Source organism: Propithecus coquereli, unplaced genomic scaffold (genome assembly GCF_000956105.1).
Source record: "Propithecus coquereli isolate 6110/MARCELLA unplaced genomic scaffold, Pcoq_1.0 Scaffold111, whole genome shotgun sequence".
NCBI classification, from domain to species: Eukaryota; Metazoa; Chordata; class Mammalia; order Primates; family Indriidae; genus Propithecus; species Propithecus coquereli.
In genome coordinates this window covers 1,238,872-1,255,881 of record NW_012135081.1, presented here as the reverse complement: position 1 = coordinate 1,255,881, position 17,010 = coordinate 1,238,872, and the positions used below count along the sequence as shown (strand labels likewise).

Sequence of the window (17,010 nt, the reverse complement as noted above, 5' to 3'; positions counted from 1 at the left end):
CAGGCTGGTTTCGAACTCCTGAGCTCAAACAATCCGCCCGCCTCAGCCTCCCAGAGAGCTAGGATTACAGGCGTGAGCCACCGCACCCGGCCTGAAGTCTTATTCAAAAAATTCTTGCCTTGTCCAATTTCATTAAGCATTTTCCCTGTTTTCTTCTAGCAGTTTCATAGTTTGGGGGCTTAGATTAACTCCAAAGGAATTAAATCAGTATGTCAAGAGACATCTGCATACCCATGTTTACTGCAGCACTATTCATAATATCCAAAATACAGAATCAACCTAAATGCCCATCTAATGATGAGGGGATAAAGAAAATGTGGTATATATATACACAATGAAATCCTATCATTTTCAGTAACATGGAGGAACCTAGAGGACATCATGCTAAGTGAAATAAGTCAGGCACAGAAAGACAAACACCATATGATCTCACTCATATGTGGAATGTAAAAAAGTTGATTTCATAGAAGTTGAGAGAAGGATAGTGGTTCAGAGGCTGGGAACGGGGGTACCAGGAGAGGTTGGTCAGTGGGTACAGAGTTAGGAAGAAAAAATTTGGTGTTCTGTTACACAGTAGGGTGATTATAGCAAATAACAATGTCTTTTATATTTCAAGATAGCTAGAAGAGAAGGTTTTCAATGTTGTCACCACAAAGAAATGATAAATGTTTAAAGTGATGGATGTGGCTAGGTGCAGTGGCTTGTGCCTGTAATCCCAGCACTTTGGGAGGCTGAGGCAGGAGGATTGCTTGAGGCCAGGAGTTTGAAGTTACAGCGAGCTATGATTGCATCACTGCACTCCAGCCTGTGCGACAGAGTAAGACACTATCTCTAAAAAATAATAATAATAAAGTGATGGGGCCGGTCGCGGTGGCTCACGCCTGTAATCCTAGCACTCTGGGAGGCCGAGGCGGATGGATCGCTCAAGGTCAAGAGTTCGAGACCAGCCTGAGCAAGACCAGCCTGGCCCAGCATAATCTATCTTAGTTGACGTTCCAGGCGTATTTGAAAATTATATGTATTCTTCAGCTGTTGGTGTAGTGTTCTATACATGTCAATAAAGTCAAATTGGTTGATCATGTTGTTAATATCTTTTACATCCTTAGTGATTATTTTTTTTTTTGCGTCTAGTGATTTAGTCAATTACTGAGAGAAGAGCATTAAAATCTCTAACTATGGGCCAGGGATGGTAGCCCACACCTGTTATCTTAGCGCTTTGGGAGGCCAAGGCAGGAGGATTGCTTGAGGCCAGGAGTTCTAATGCAGCTTGAACAACATAGCGAAGCCCTGTCTCTACAAAAAAATAAAAAAATTAGCTGGGCATGATGGTGCATGCCTATAGTCCCAGCTACTCGGGAGGCTGAGTCAGGAAGATACCTTGAGCCCAGGAGCGAGACTCTTGAGCAAGAGCGAGACCCCGTCTCTACTAAAAAATAGAAAGAAATGATCTGGACAACTAAAAATATATATATAGAGAAAAAATTAGCCGGGCATGGTGGCGCATGCCTGTAGTCCCAGCTACTTGGGAGGCTGAGGCAGGAGGATTGCTTGAGCCCAGGAGTTTGAGGTTGCTGTGTGTGCTAGGCTGATGCCATGGCACTCACTCTAGGCCAGGCAACAGAGCGAGACTCTGTCTCAAAAAAAAAAAAATAATAATAATAAAATGATGGATATGGTAATTACCCCAATTTCATTATTATGCTATGTATACGTGCATTGAAACATCACATTGTACCTCACAAATATGTACAGTTGTTATGTGTCAATTATAAATAAAAACTTAAAAAAAGAATTGGCTTTTGGTTATTCTCCATTACAGGTTTATTGCCAAACCCTGTGCACTCCATGTTGGCATCGAGGACAATGGTCCTTATCAGGCCCAACCCAATGCCATCCTTGAAAAGGTGTTCATATCTATTACCAAGGTAAGCGGGCAAAGAAATAGAGAGGAAAATTCATGGGAGGTATTGCTGCATGGGGCAAGGGAGGATAGAAAGCACCTATCTCCAAGGATAAGAACAGGATGGGATGATCTTTTATGTTTGGGTAGTCCATATAGCTATATGGAGAATTTATCCTCTCAGGGAAAACCTTTGGGCCAGGGTCCCTACACATGTCAAATTTAGACACCTTTGAGTTTTAGGCCCAGCAGCCACCTCTACTCCTCTTTCCCTAGACACAGCCATATAATATCTTGTTTTTGTTTTTCCTTGCTTTAGTTTCTGTCATTACCTAGTTGTGTAATCAAGATGGGGATGGTACTGATAGTCTTTGCAGTTTGGGTTTTAATATCCTTTTTTACCCAGCTTGGGCTGGAGGGAGAAGACCAAACAAGAATGTGTGCATGTTAGCAGTAAAAGTCCTTGATGTGCAAGATAGGATTTCTTACTAAAAATGACTTTGGGATAAAACCTGGAAAGATAAACATCACTTGAGCCACTGTGATGATCACCCCTTGCCACTCAGCTAGTCAAAGAGATTTAATGAGGGGTTTGAGAAGAAAAGAGTGTTCTGACTCTGGTTATACACCTACAGTATCCTGATAAGAAAAGGCTGGAGGGTCTATCAAAGCAACTGGACTGGGATGTCCGAAAAATCCAATGCTGGTTTCGCCATCGGAGGAATCAGGACAAGCCCCCAACGCTCACTAAATTCTGTGAAAGCATGTAGGTGTACAGGGAGGGAGGGAGGGAATGAGGAGGAGGTGGGAGTACAACTGGACTGAGGTTTTCTTTTTGGAAGTCACTTCTGTTGCTAGGGCAACAGTTGATGGATGTGGAGGGCTAACTCAGTCTACTATAGGTAGGAAAGAAGAGAACTGGAAGACTGGTCGCCCTTAGTTTCTTGGACGTGCTTGCCACTGAGCTAGGTGTGGTTCCATTTTATCCCCCTTTCCCAAATAGAGTGGGAATAAATTCCTATAACTGCACTTAGGTAGATATGCACACCCTCGTACGCCCTGACAGAAATAGTACTAGATTGCTGTAAATTGATGTTTTTGTGGGAAGCATCCCTTTTCTGGAAAATACTACATTTCACTGAATTTTTACTAAGTATCCTCTAGAAATAGAGCACTATCATCAGGGAGTCTGATAGGGAAGAAAAGTTGATTAAAAGCAGTATATATTTGTGGAAATCTGTTTTACACAGAGGCTGGAAGATGACTGTCTTTGGCTTTTTAGGTAATAGTATTTGTCCCTATTCTGGGAATTTAGCCTGTTTCTTACCAGTAACTGCCTTATCCCCAGATCTGCTATTTTGACTTCCCTAACCTCAAAAACTTTTGAGTAAACATTTGTCTAACCTCTACTCTTTGCTCACCCAGGTGGAGATTCACTTTTTATTTATGTATATTCTGCTACGGAATTAGATTTCTCTGGTTGGTGAGTCTGAACTTTCTTTGGTCCTCTGATTGGGTTCTAATTGTGCCTTGATCTCTAAAGGTAAGAGTTAAATACCTTTAGACCTTTATTTTTCCCTAAGTTTTTCTCCTTTGTGATAACCATAGCCCAGGTTTATATGCTAAGAGATTGTCTTCTGTCTGGGGCCTGACTTCAGTAACCTCATGACTCTACTATTTCTCCCCTAAATAATGCTAATAATAATAGTAATAATTAAATCAGCATAGTACTTAGTAGCTTAAAAAGTACTTGACAAAAATCCTGTTCCTCCAAGGGAATCAATAGCACTTTAAGGTGGATGAAACTGCTGGGCATGGTGGCTCATGCCTATAATCCCAGCACTTTGAGAGGATTTTTGAGGCCAGGAGTTCAAGACCAGCCTAGGCAACAAGCAATCAACCGATTCATTTATGTGTTTAAGAAGTGGGCGAAATAGGTATTATTCCTGCTTTTCAGTTGTTATAGTCAAAGAAAAATTTCAGGCATTTTGATTCCTAATTTCATGTTTTTTTCCCTGTCTCACACTATTTTTCTCTAAATGATATAATTATGTCTTCAAAATAGATGAAGTAAAAACTAGTAGGACTGAAGGAAGGGAATAGACAAATACATAGTCACAGTTGGAATTTTTTGTTTGTCTGTTTGGTTTTGGGGGGTGGGAGGAGATAGTGTTTTGGTTTGTTGCCCAGGCTAGAGCCCAGGGGCATCATGATAGCCTTCTGCAACCTCAAACTCCTGGGCTCAAGGTATCTTCCTGACTCAGCCTCCCGAGTAGCTGGGACTATAGGCATGCACCATCATGCCCAGCTAATTTTTTTATTTTTTTGTAGAGACAGGGCTTCGCTATGTTGTTCAAGCTGCATTAGAACTCCTGGCCTCAAGCAATCCTCCTGCCTTGGCCTCCCAAAGCGCTAAGATAACAGGTGTGGGCTACCATCCCTGGCCCATAGTTAGAGATTTTAATGCTCTTCTCTCAGTAATTGACTAAATCACTAGACGCAAAAAAAAAATAATCACTAAGGATGTAAAAGATATTAACAACATGATCAACCAATTTGACTTTATTGACATGTATAGAACACTACACCAACAGCTGAAGAATACATATAATTTTCAAATACGCCTGGAACGTCAACTAAGATAGATTATGCTGGGCCATAAAATAAGTCTCAGTAAATTTCAAAATATTGAAATCTTATAGAATGTGTGCTCTGACTACAATGGAATTAAATTAGAAGTCAATAAGATATATAGAAAATATTTGGAAGTTAAACAACTCTTCTAAATAACCCATCGATCAAATAAATCACAAGGAAATTAGAAAATATTATGAATTAAATGATGCTGAAAATACAACATATCAAAATTTCTGGGATGCAGCTAAAGCATACTTATAGGGAAATTAATAGCCTTAAATGTTTGTGTTAGAAAAGAAGAAAGTCACTGATGGAAGTTTCCACTTCAGCATCTCCAAAGGAGCAAAGTAAGCTAAAGGAAAGAAATAATAAAGAATAAGCAGAAAATAATGAAATAGACATTAGACAATGGATAAAATTAATAACACCAAAAGTTGGTTCTTTGAAAGTCTGATTAAAATTGATAAACCCCAAGAAAAAAAGAAAATATGAATTATCGATAAGAGCTTGTAACTGTAGATCCTATAGACATTGAAAGGATAATAAAACAGTATTATAAACAATTTAATGGTAATAAATTCAATGGCATAAGTGAAACAAACAAAGTCCTTAAAAGACATAATTGTAGGCCGGGCGCGGTGGCTCACGCCTGTAATCCTAGCACTCTGGGAGGCCGAGGCAGGCAGATTGTTTGAGCTCAAGAGTTTGAGACCAGCCTGAGCAAGAGCGAGACCCCGTCTCTACTATAAATAGAAAGAAATTAATCGGACAACTAAAAATATATAGAAAAAATTAGCCGGGCATGGTGGCTCATGCCTGTAGTCCCAGCTACTCGGGAGGCTGAGACAGAAGGATTGCTTGAGCCCAGGAGCGTGAGGTTGCTGTGAGCTAGGATGACGCCACGGCACTCACTCTAGCCCGGGCAAAAGAGTGAGACTCTGTCTCAAAAAAAAAAAAGACATAATTGTAACTCCATTAGAGATGATTACTTTTGAGTTTTGAACTGATGCAGAGATCTTTCTCTTGGTTATCAAACAGAATCATTGTCTTCCTGCCTCCATATATATGTATCCCAGGTGGTGATGTTTCCTGAAACTATCCTAGAGCTCTCCCTGCTCTTACTTACCTCAAAGCATAGTTTCTCTATTTATAACGCTTTCTTATTGTAGAAGAAAAATCTACCCATGTATCGATCCCTTAGGAATTTCTAAAATCTCTTAAGAGGGAGCCCTTTCTTGTCTCTTGCCCCAGCCAAGTGAGAAGGGGATTATACAGGGTAGATCCTGAAGCCAGGTGAGAATCCTGAAGGCTGACCTGGATTATCTGTTTTCTTTTAGTCACCTTGGTTCTGGGACATCCGACAGTGCTGGCATGGCTATCCATTTCAGGTAGGATCTGAATTGTTTCAAGATAGGTGCCTGGTATGTGCATAAGGTGTAAGATGGGGTGGGTGAGAGTGCAATGCCAGTCCCAGGACAGATGGCACATTTCCTTGGTATTGAGGGTTTAGGGGCTGAGTCCCTCTGAGTCATATATTCAAGGTTTCTATTTCTGAGGCCCCCATAGCAGTGAAATCCAGTGACCTTTTTGTTCCAAGTTCCCCATTATGTTCACCCTAATTGGGCTAGAGAGAAAAGCAGTTTCCTAGCGTTTAATGAGGTGCTTTCTGGTTAAGGTGTCCTTTTTGTATCAAGGGCGACTTGGAATCCCCTTAAGAATATTTTCTAATCTATAATAGAAAAATGTCAGGGAACTGCTAAAGGGATAGAAGGGAAGGCCCGAAGGCCTTTGTGTATATAATCCCATGAAAAGCACTAATTGCCTACAATTCTAGACATACTGGTTGGATTGTTCTACAGTATGTATTATCTTATCTCTAATATAGATGAGAGCTGGAGATGGTATGCAGAGGTACAGAGGGAAGAAGTTTAAGTCTCTACACCAGAGTCTCTCCAAAGTCTGTTAGCTACTGCAGATCTTGGGAGATAATGGAAAAGGAAAAATACCTAATAATTTGGGGTATTGGTCCTCCAAGACAGAGAAACCTGCAGAGATGGAATGTACCTTTGACTAGCTGGTATTCTAACTACTTCTTTCTCTCTTCCAGCCTCTCTCACGTGGGCTTTATTACTATTATATCATGGAATTGGCCTTCTATTGGTCTCTTATGTTTTCTCAGTTCACAGACATTAAAAGAAAGGTAAGGACATTGGCTTCCTCAACTCCCTAATTCGTTACATCTTCCTTTCTACCACTTTCTATTACTGCCATTGTGATGGATTCTCTTCCCTGACTAGGACCACAAACAAAAGAGAAAGTTGGTTTGATGGGACTATTAGCTCATTGTAATGTTCTCATAAATGAAACTTAACCAGTGATGAAGTATATTTAAGACATTCAGGGCAGCCCCAGGATGAGAACAGTTAACCAGCTAAGAAGCATACTTTTTTCCTTATTCTTCACCAAGGTTCTTACCTCTCTAAATTTCAGGAAACTAGTCAGAACTTGGAGACACCAAAGTCTGATTTAGAAAGAACACCTGATTCCAGAAAAGCTGGATCTGGCGTTTATGTAACATTAGGAACTCTTGCTTGCTCTCTCTGTTCTCCCTTTGATTACCCCATTTACTTACAGAATGTCAACTAGAAGGGGTTTTAGATGATTTAGTTTACTTTCTTCCTGCTATTGTTTAGGAAGCAAAGATTGAGAAAACTGAGCTGACTTACCCACATAGTGACAGAATTGGAAATAAGTTTTATATAACCAGACAGAAAGGGCAGAATGTTTACCTTTTCATTGGTGTCTATGAGATACACTGTGGTGCCAGCAGCTCTACCCCTAATCTGTCACTAATCAGGGTTATCTTTGGTAAGGAAAAGAAAGGTTAATAGGAAAACCAGGGTTAGCATTTATGGGAATGGATTAAAACTAAACTGGGTTGTTAGTGTTATCTGAAGCAGAAACTTGATACTCAATTCCGATGCCTTTCACTCTCCTATAGTCAGGAGACACAGGTTACCTTATTAAAATTTTACTTTGGCCGGGCGTGGTGGCTCACACCTGTAATCCTAGCTCTCTGGGAGGCCGAGGCGGGCGGATTGTTTGAGCTCAGGAGTTCGAAACCAGCCTGAGCAAGAGCGAGACCCCGTCTCTACTAAAAATAGAAAGAAATTAATTGGACAACTAAAAATATATAGAGAAATTAGCCGGGCATGGTGGCGCATGCCTAAAGTCCCAGCTACTTGGGAGGCTGAGGCAGGAGGATCGCTTGAGCCCAGGAGTTTGAGGTTCCTGTGAGCTAGGCTGCCGCCACGGCACTCACTCTAGCCCGGGCAAAAGAGTGAGACTCTGTCTCAAAAAAAAAAAAAAAAAAAATTGTATTTTAGTGATACATAAAAAAAGAATTTTAAAATACATATATAAGTTTTAAAACATAATAGACTATATACTTGTGAACCCATCACCCAACTAAAGAACTAGAACATCATTAATACCATTGTATCTATGTTCGGAGCATAGAATTTTCATCCTTTTTTCTCTGACTCAGATTCATTTGCCTTCTCCCACCCTTTGTTCCTCAGTGGGCTGACAAGTATTTAATAGATGTGTATGATAACTCAAGTGTTTGGAGATTTCTCCAGGTCTAACCCTGGCATTTGAACCCAAGAGGAAATCAGAGCCTTAAATCTGAAAGCAGGAAGTGCTTGCAGTAAAATGGTTTAACCAATATGCATTTTTCTGAAACGTTCTGGAATTTAGCTTTGCCCTTCTTCCACAAACCTCTCCTTTCTGTTAGGTCCCTTTGGTTGAAATTTCTGTCACTAAAGCAGAAGAGTCTTAGAATCTTAGGGATATCTAAGGCTTATATATGTCCCAAGGAGAAATTACTCCCAAGTATCAGCTCAGCATCCCATGCTCTATATATTCTGCAATTACCAAAGGAAATTGTTCTTTTCTGTGTTCTGAGCTATATTAACATAGACTATGGGTCCATCACTGATGTAGGTAGTACTGGGTTAAATGCCCTAAGGGAAAATCTAAGCAGAATGGAACCTATAAGGAATGGGGTAAGAGCCTCAGAATAATGCAAGAATATTGGGTTGGCTAGCATTTCTATGGCCTTGCCTTTACCTGTCTCTTCTATTTTCATTCCTTCCTAGGACTTCCTGATCATGTTTATGCATCATTTGGTCACCATTGGGCTTATCACCTTCTCCTACATCAACAATATGGCTCGGGTGGGAACTCTGATCATGTGTCTACATGATGCCTCAGACTTCTTGCTGGAGGTAAAAACCCAACCCCTCTGTCTTCATCATCCCTCTTTTTCTCTCCTTTTCTTCCTATGTGAGAACTGACTTTGTTCCCAACTCAATTCTTATCTTCCTTTCTTCAGGCAGCCAAGCTGGCCAATTATGCCAAGTATCAGCGGCTCTGTGATACCCTTTTTGTGATCTTCAGTGCCGTTTTTATGGTCACTCGTCTAGGAATCTATCCATTCTGGTAAGTGCTAGGGCTGTAGAGCTGTGGTACATATGTAGCTAATGATACCTTTTTGCCAATTCAATTTTGCCAGTTCAGTTTTTCTGTTCTATTCTATTTTTGCCAATAGAACACCAAGAACCGTATAACCGTGCTTTTTCCTTGGCCTAAGCTGACCCTTATGGACTTTCTTTCACAGGACCTCCAAGCTGTCTTATACCGTATTTCTAGCAAGGTCTGATTTAGACTCAGTATCCAAGTCACTTGGCTTCTGGCTTTCCTGACTCATCTCTGAGGACAGTCCTCATTTTGTGCCTAAGTAATTCCTTTGCTTTTGTTTGCACTGTTTACAGAATTCTCGGGATCTTTCTTGCTTGTGTTCCTGCTCTATTCCTAATCAACACACACACACACACACACACCCCTTTCACTTCTACACTCACTACTTTATGGTACATAGTTAGTGACTCTGGGTTGAAGATTCTGCTTAGTCTGAGGAAATCAGCTACCTACTGTCCTATATGTGCCTGAGGATCTGAGTCATTCCCAGAATTATAATCCCATCCCACTGCCATCCCAATTTTGTGAAACTATGCCTATTTGAAGTGATTAATAATGTGACTTAATCCGTCAGTTCCTAAGATTTCTTTGTCTTCCCCAGTCCCTAAAGATAGAAAAGGGCTCCTCCCTTTCTTTATTCTTCTCTCACTATAGATGAATATCCTTGGAACTTCAGCTTCATCTGTCCACCTAGCTTTGACTCCAGAATCTGACTATTGGCCTCCCTCTTCTAGGATTCTGAACACGACCCTCTTTGAGAGTTGGGAGATGATCGGGCCCTATGCTTCCTGGTGGCTCTTCAATGGCCTTCTTCTGACCCTACAGGTTCTGCATGTCATCTGGTCCTATCTAATTGCACGAATTGCTTTCAAAGCCTTGATGCGGGGAAAGGTGAGGATGAAAGATGGCTTCTTTCTTTGAGCTGTGTAGGAAGATGATGGGTATTACTCAATAGACCTCTGTCCATCTAGGCTGGTGAGCCCCATCTACACAAGCAGGCCAGGCAAAAAGCCTAAGGCTCTAGAGTTTTTGCCTTTCCTATAAATATGAGTATTTAGCCTTTTAAGACATAACTTAGATGCAAGAGGAAGGACCTACCTTTTTCCTGTTCCTTAAGAATGGCTTTTGTTAAAGAATGAGTAGGGTTAAGAGTTTAGAGATGGCCTCAACCTTTCCTCTCCTTTCTACATTAGTGGATTTTCATATTTTTGTTTTTAACATGGGAGCCTTTTTTTGTTAAAGGAAATCATATGCAAAGCACCAAGATATAAATTGTGTAAAAACAGACTGTTAGGTTGTCTAGGAGTAGTATGGTAGTTCACAAGCCACCCCAAGATGACCATGCTGTGATATTCAAGGTTTGATTTATATAAGGAACTAATACCTTCTTCACCCCACTGTTGTATGAGGCAAGGGTCCTAAGTGAATGGGTATGTAGTGTTTCCAATGTCCTTATTATACTAAGAGCCAAAGAAAGGTGCCATTTAATGATAAAACTCATAATTGGTCGGGTGCAGTGGCACGCACCTGTAATCCCACCTACTTGGGAGGCTGATGTGGGAGGATCACTTGAGCATAGGAGTTTGAGACCAGCCTGGGCAACATAGTGAGACCCCATCTCAAAACAAAACAAAAGCTCATAATTGAATTTTGTAAGTTCTGAAACAGACTGTGATTAGGCCAAGAGCTAGGGATTTCAGCCTAAAGTAATACAAATTCCCAAGTGGGAAGGGCTCTGCTAGAGAGGTACTAATGCTAAGACAAACTGATGGAGTGTAATCTAAGTATTTATGATCTCCTATGTCATTGTTTCTTATGGCTGCAATTGGTTTCAGAACTTGCTCAGTGTGCCTGTGCATCCTGTAGCTACTAGACTTCTCTGTTCTTCCCTGCTTTTCTTTCCTGAACAGGTGAATTATCCAGGAAGGAGTAGACCCAGACTCTGTACTCTCCACTCTTTTCTCACCTCCTTCCTTTTTTCTGTGCCTGGCAGGAGCTGGACAGTTTCATCTCTTGCATGTAAGTGTATCTGTGCTTCTAGTATTCAGTGAAGCATGTCTGTCTGAAGGTATGTCTCTTCCTTCCTGCTCTCCTTTCTATTCCCCTGTGTTTGTCTCAGAGCATGCCTTCTCTCCTGAACTTATAGGGCTATTGTTGACTGGCCCTGAAGTTGCCAGATTCTTTTCCTAAATTGAGGCAAGAGTTGAGTCTACTTTTTTCTTTTCTTTTCTTTTTTTCTTTTATGTCTCCCTTCACCTCAAATCTAGAGACACTCTGCCCTCTGGTGAAAATTTCCTAAAGATCAGGTAATCAAGTAGTCATCTGAGTTCAGAGGTCAACAGCTATAATAAACTATAGAAGAGCTATCCAGTGCAAATCCAAAGTGCTAATCCAAGGCAAATGCTCTTCCCTGCCAGCAGCTATTATAGCTTTGTTCTTTTTCGCTTCCTTTATTCCATTACTTTAAAAACACACACATACACACCCATTTATTATCCTTTAGTTCTGGAGGTCAGAAGTCTAAACTAGGTTTCAGTCCTTTACTTTTATGGTCCCTGGTAAAGAATTTGAAATACCTTGCTTGATATGCAAGATAATTTAGATTGGAAAACTGCTCTAATTCAAACACTTCATTTGAAAATACAAAACAAAATAGCTTTCAAGTTAATAGGTAAAGATTCACAGATGGTAACACGATTGGGACTGGGATTCTTTTCTCTATTGGCTGCCAATCCATTTTTGTTTTTACCATACTATGTATCTTAGGGATGCTGAAGTTCACAAGAGAAGTGATCTTGCTATTGGGAAAGGGGAAAAGATTGGGAAACAGTGTCATAGGATAGTGGTAATTGGGTTCAGGAATAGTAAACTACTTTAAAAAAGGCCTGTTATGGGATCAGCTTTGAGGATAAAGAAAAACTCAGGATAACAAATATGAATAAATGCAGTGTCTACAACTACCAAGATAGATGCACTGCTGACAGTCATAGGTATTATTTGTGTCAGCCTTCTCTGTTCCTTGAGGTAGAAGAGAAAGGGTGTCTGGAGTTTCCCTCAAACCTAGCCCAGGTCTCAGTGAATGTTAGTTCTCTTAGGCTGGTCCTCAAAGATACACCCCTCTACCAAAGCACCTTCTATTCCATAGAGAACAGAATCAAAGATGATGAGAAAAAAGCAAGAGAGTAGGCAAAAGATGTACAATAGTTGCCATGGTCTAGATAATATTTTGAGTAAGCTGTCACTAGAAAGTAGACCAGATTGGGAACAGTGCCCAAACATGGACTCTTTGAGCTTAGTCTGTCTTGTTATTCTCTCCAAAAAAGTTCTGTCCTCACTTTCCTATCTTTGGTCCCATCCCAACCAGGTATCTAAGGATGATCGCAGTGATGTGGAAAGCAGCTCAGAAGAAGAAGATGGGACCACCTGCACAAAAAGCCCCTGTGACAGTAGCTCCAGCAACGGTGCCAATCGGGTAAATGGTCACATGGGAGGCAGCCTCTGGGCTGAAGAGTAAGGTGGTTTGTATGGGGACTTAAGCATTCATGGACTTATAGGGCCATTGGCAACATACTCCTTTTGGGTCTCCCAACATCTACTCTTCTGTGACTGGGGGACTGCGGGCACTGAGGAGACTCAAAGAAGCAAATATTTTCACTTTTTTAAAAAACTCTGCCATTTTGTATTTAATAGCCTCCAGATCCTTTCAGTAATGTTATTTGCTGTGTGTGTGTTTGTGTATGTGCATTTGTGCATATGCATGAGTTTCATTGCCTGGGTTGGGGCATAATTCTGGACTGGGGCCACTAGGCCTTGCCTTTGAACCCACCTCAATCCCAGAGTTGACTGCATCTTGAATTACGCTGGCTCCAGACTATCCCCCTTCCTTTTTGCCCATGGCTCTTGAGGCTCTAAACTCCTGGACCGTCTGAATGGAGCTGCCAAGTTCAGCTCCTGGTTTCTGTACTGTTCTTCTTTCGGAGCTGGAATATTTCACAAGATGAAGTTGTAAAGAAACAGAACCGTGATGGATGGCCAGGACTGCTGTGGCCCCTCACTAGATCCTCTTCCTATCACCTGATAGTGACAGGGACAGCTGCTGATACCCTGCTCTTTACTCAATGGTACGCAGGGAGTGGGGTGTGGGAGAGGGTGAGCCGAGGGCTGGAGGAGGACAACAGCCACTGGGTGAGCTGTTGATGGTTTTATATATTGTTTACTCTTCTGTGAATAAAAGTGCTTCAACCCTCCTCCATTGTCTCAACCTCTTTAGTGACTCTGTCCCCAATTCCCTGAATCCATAAGCTAATAATTAGGTTTTTCAGGTCTGACGCAAGAGGCCCTGGACACCAAATTTTTTCCTTTCTCCATGGTGGGAAGAGTCAACCAGAATGCCTACATTTTAGGGCTTTATGTTTTAAGAAAAAGTAAACATATTTAGTGGATCACAAGAACAATACTGAGCAGATTAAAAGATGTATATAGTGAAATCAACAAAGGCTTTGGTTGAAAAGTTAAATCACCTTTAGTTAGGTATCTGTATCTTCATTTTATTTAATACAGAGATTGCCAATTAACACTTTAAGGTTGTGATAAATGAGTCTGAGCAGATGTTTTCTGGTTTAGTTCTGTTTTCTCTTTTAGCCCATGGAGAAGCAGTAGTCCTAACACAAATTTTTCTCTATTTGAAGCTTGGCAAAATTACCAAATGTAGTATTCATCTCCCAGAATAACTTTCCATGTAGTGAATATTCATATTATCAGAATATTTCCAAGTGCTCTTACGTACATTATGACATACAGAGAACCTCATGTCAGGGAGATGGATGAAAACTGAAAGACATAGGTTAGTGTTCTAAGAATCAGATACTCAATTGATGTTCATTGACATTATAGGGATATTGACCCTATTAAACTTACCTTACCAAAAGACTGGATTTTAAAAAGACAATCATGGGGCATAGGAAAATTAAGTCCTAAGTAATCATTTGGTCAGAGGTAATCAGGAAGGCTAAAGGTCAGGCAGGTCCTTAAGTTTAGTTCCTCAACTTGCCATATTGTTGAATAGACTAGTCACTGTGAAATAATAATGAAAATGCTTTTGAAAATCAGATGAGATGTGTATTTTGCCTTTTGAAATTTGAAAATTTGGGCCGGGCATGGTGGCTCACTCCTGTAATCCTAGCACTCCAGCAGGATGAGGCAGGCAGATCGTTTGAGCTCAGGAGTTCAAAACCAGCCTGAGCAAGAGCGAGACTCTGTCTCTACTAAAAATAGAAAGAAATTAGCTGGACAACTAAAAATATATAGAAAAAATTAGCCGGGCATGGTGGTGCATGCCTGTAGTCCCAGCTACTTGGGAGGCTGAGGCAGGAGGATCGCTTGAGCCCAGGAGTTTGAGGTTGCTGTGAGCTAGGCTGATGCCACGGCACTCTAGCCTGGGCAACAGAGTGAGACTCTGTCTCAAAAAAAAAAAAAAGAAATTTGAAAAATTGCCTTGTTAATACAAACTGGGTTCGTTGGCCCACTTAATCTGACAAAAGATGCAACCAAGTGGTATAATAATAAAAAAATAGCAAATATATAGCTATTATACATGCTAGACACTGTATTAAACACATATGCTAAAGATGAGGCAAAAAGAGGACCCACTGTATCTATTCTTGTTTTTGTTTGGTGATTTTATTTATTTTTTTATTTTTTGAGATAGAGGCTTTGCCAGAGGTAGAGTACTGTGGTGTCAGCCTAGCTCACAGCAACCTCAAACTCCTGGGCTCAAACGATCCTACTACCTCAGCCTCCCAAGTAGCTGGGACTACAGGTAAGCACCATGCCCAGCTAATTTTTCTACTTTTAGTAGAGATGGGGTCTTGCTTTTGCTCAGGCTGGTCTTGAACTCCTGACCTCAAGTGATCCTCCCGCCTCGGCCTCCCAGAGTGCTAGGATTACAGGCGTGAGCCACTGCCCTGGGCCACTGTCTCTATTCTTAACCACTATACAGTCTATACTACCACTTCCCAAGACTTCATAATGAGGAAGAACAGATGTTGAAGAAACATTTAGCCAGAGGCACAGACTGATTAGAGTTTCCCTTGGATGAGTAAATTGAGGATGAGTTACAGGAACAGGATCCTGTTCTGAGAAGGAACTGTGTGCATATGGTTGGAGTGGAATGAGAGAGAGAGTCCTGGAGGGTTTGAATACAGAGGTGGAAAGTAAGTGTTACTGGTGCAGCAAGACTGTCATAATGCCAGTTTGGTAACTGGCCATGGGAGGGTTTCATGCCTGAGAGGAAGGACCCAAATCAATGTGGAGTAGGTTAGATACCGACTCACAACATCCCTACCATAGAACTAGGAGTATTTGTTAAGAGAAACAAAGCATTACCTCTCCCGTTTACTATAAAAGGGTTTTAACTTTATTGAAAAGTAACTTATGTCTGTATTGTGCTTTACTGCTTAGAAAGTGACTTCACATATATCAATAACTAAACTTTAAAACACTTGTGTAAAAGTAAGGATTATCATTCCCATTCCATAAATGAGTGTTACGCTTATCTATTACTACATAACAAACCACCCTAAACATAAAAAGACAATTTATTATTTTATCTCTCATGGTTTGGTTGGTTGATTGAGCTCAGCTGGAGGTATCTCATGTGGTTATAGTCAGATGGCAGCTGGGAATGGAGTCATTTGAAGACTCAACTGGGCTTGATATTCAGGATAATTTACTTGCCTGGCCATCAGTTGATGCTGGCTGTTCCATAGGAGCTCAGTCAGGGCTGTCAACCAAAGTGCCTACCCCAAAGCCCAAGACAGTGGAGATGTGGCCTCTTCCTTGTCTTAGACTTTGCACAAGTGGCTGACTTCCAAGTTGCTAGGCCATTTAAGAGTGTTATCTTAAACAGACACACATCACCTTCACTGTATTCTATAGATCAGAGTAGTCACAGGGACTGCCCATATTCAAGGGGGTGGTGAAATAGACTCTACATCTTGATGGAAAAGTGGCAAAGTCACTGAAGAAGAGCATGTGGAATGGCAGACATTGTTGTAGCCATCTTAGAAAAATTCAATCTGCCACAATGGAGTTAAGTTGTTTAAAACACATAAACTCTTAAATTGCCCATCTTAATTCTAAAAATAATCATATGAGTTTAGTTAGTGGATGATTGTACGCTGGATTTATTCTTTTTTTAGAGACAGGGTCCCACTCTGCCACCCAAGGTGGAGCACAGCGGTGCAATAATAGCTCACTGCAGCCTCCAATTCCTGGCCTCAAGCGACCCTCCTGCCTCAGCCCTCCTAAAGCGCTAGGATTACAGGCATGAGCCACCACATTTGGCCCCAGTACTCTGAATTTAAACCAAGTTCTTCAGCCGTGAGATCCAGTCTTCATGCAGGGAGATATTATCAGTTCAGTAACACATTTATTAAGTGCCTACAGGCATTGTGGCAGAAGCTGAGGACAAAGATGAACAAGATCTGTCTGTTTCTATCTTCAGAGGGCTCATACTCCAGTAAGAAAAAAGAAAAGATAACAATGCGATAACTAGTCTAAATCGTTCTTGGCAAAGAGGAAGAAAACTTGAAAGTAGAGCTGGGCCATTAAATAAGAGTAGAGTTTTGCCAGGTAGACAAGGAATGATAGGGTATTATGTTCAGAAGAGATGTGAGAGTATATGCAAGCGATCAGTTCTGGCTTTAATGCAAACTAAACTGAGACAAACATCTAGAAATGGTGGATAAAGTATTTTTTAAGTTTTTTAAAAATGCATAGCTGAGCTTCCCAGAAAGAGACAAAAGATACAAAGGAATTGAAAACTAGAGTAAACCGCAAAACAGCTGATGCAATTACTGAGGAGATAAGGGAAACATAAGGACCTGTTTTCACGCTGACGACAGGAGAGGAGACTAGCTCCAAGCAGGAAG

The 17,010-nt window shown here is 41.0% G+C and overlaps 1 protein-coding gene across 1 annotated transcript in view; it reads left to right on the top strand.

The window, feature by feature from the left end:
* CERS5 (ceramide synthase 5) overlaps positions 1–13,324 on the top strand; it is a 36,693-nt gene extending 23,369 nt beyond the window's left edge. The window contains exons 2-10 of the mRNA XM_012654277.1: positions 1,820–1,925; positions 2,536–2,666; positions 3,326–3,383; positions 5,875–5,925; positions 6,645–6,737; positions 8,698–8,826; positions 8,934–9,040; positions 9,814–9,970; positions 12,444–13,324. Of these exons, the coding sequence (XP_012509731.1) occupies positions 1,820–1,925; positions 2,536–2,666; positions 3,326–3,383; positions 5,875–5,925; positions 6,645–6,737; positions 8,698–8,826; positions 8,934–9,040; positions 9,814–9,970; positions 12,444–12,593 (982 nt within the window). The 3' untranslated portion in view covers positions 12,594–13,324. The remainder of the gene's footprint in view (positions 1–1,819; positions 1,926–2,535; positions 2,667–3,325; positions 3,384–5,874; positions 5,926–6,644; positions 6,738–8,697; positions 8,827–8,933; positions 9,041–9,813; positions 9,971–12,443) is intronic.
* The last annotated feature ends 3,686 nt before the right edge of the window (positions 13,325–17,010 follow it).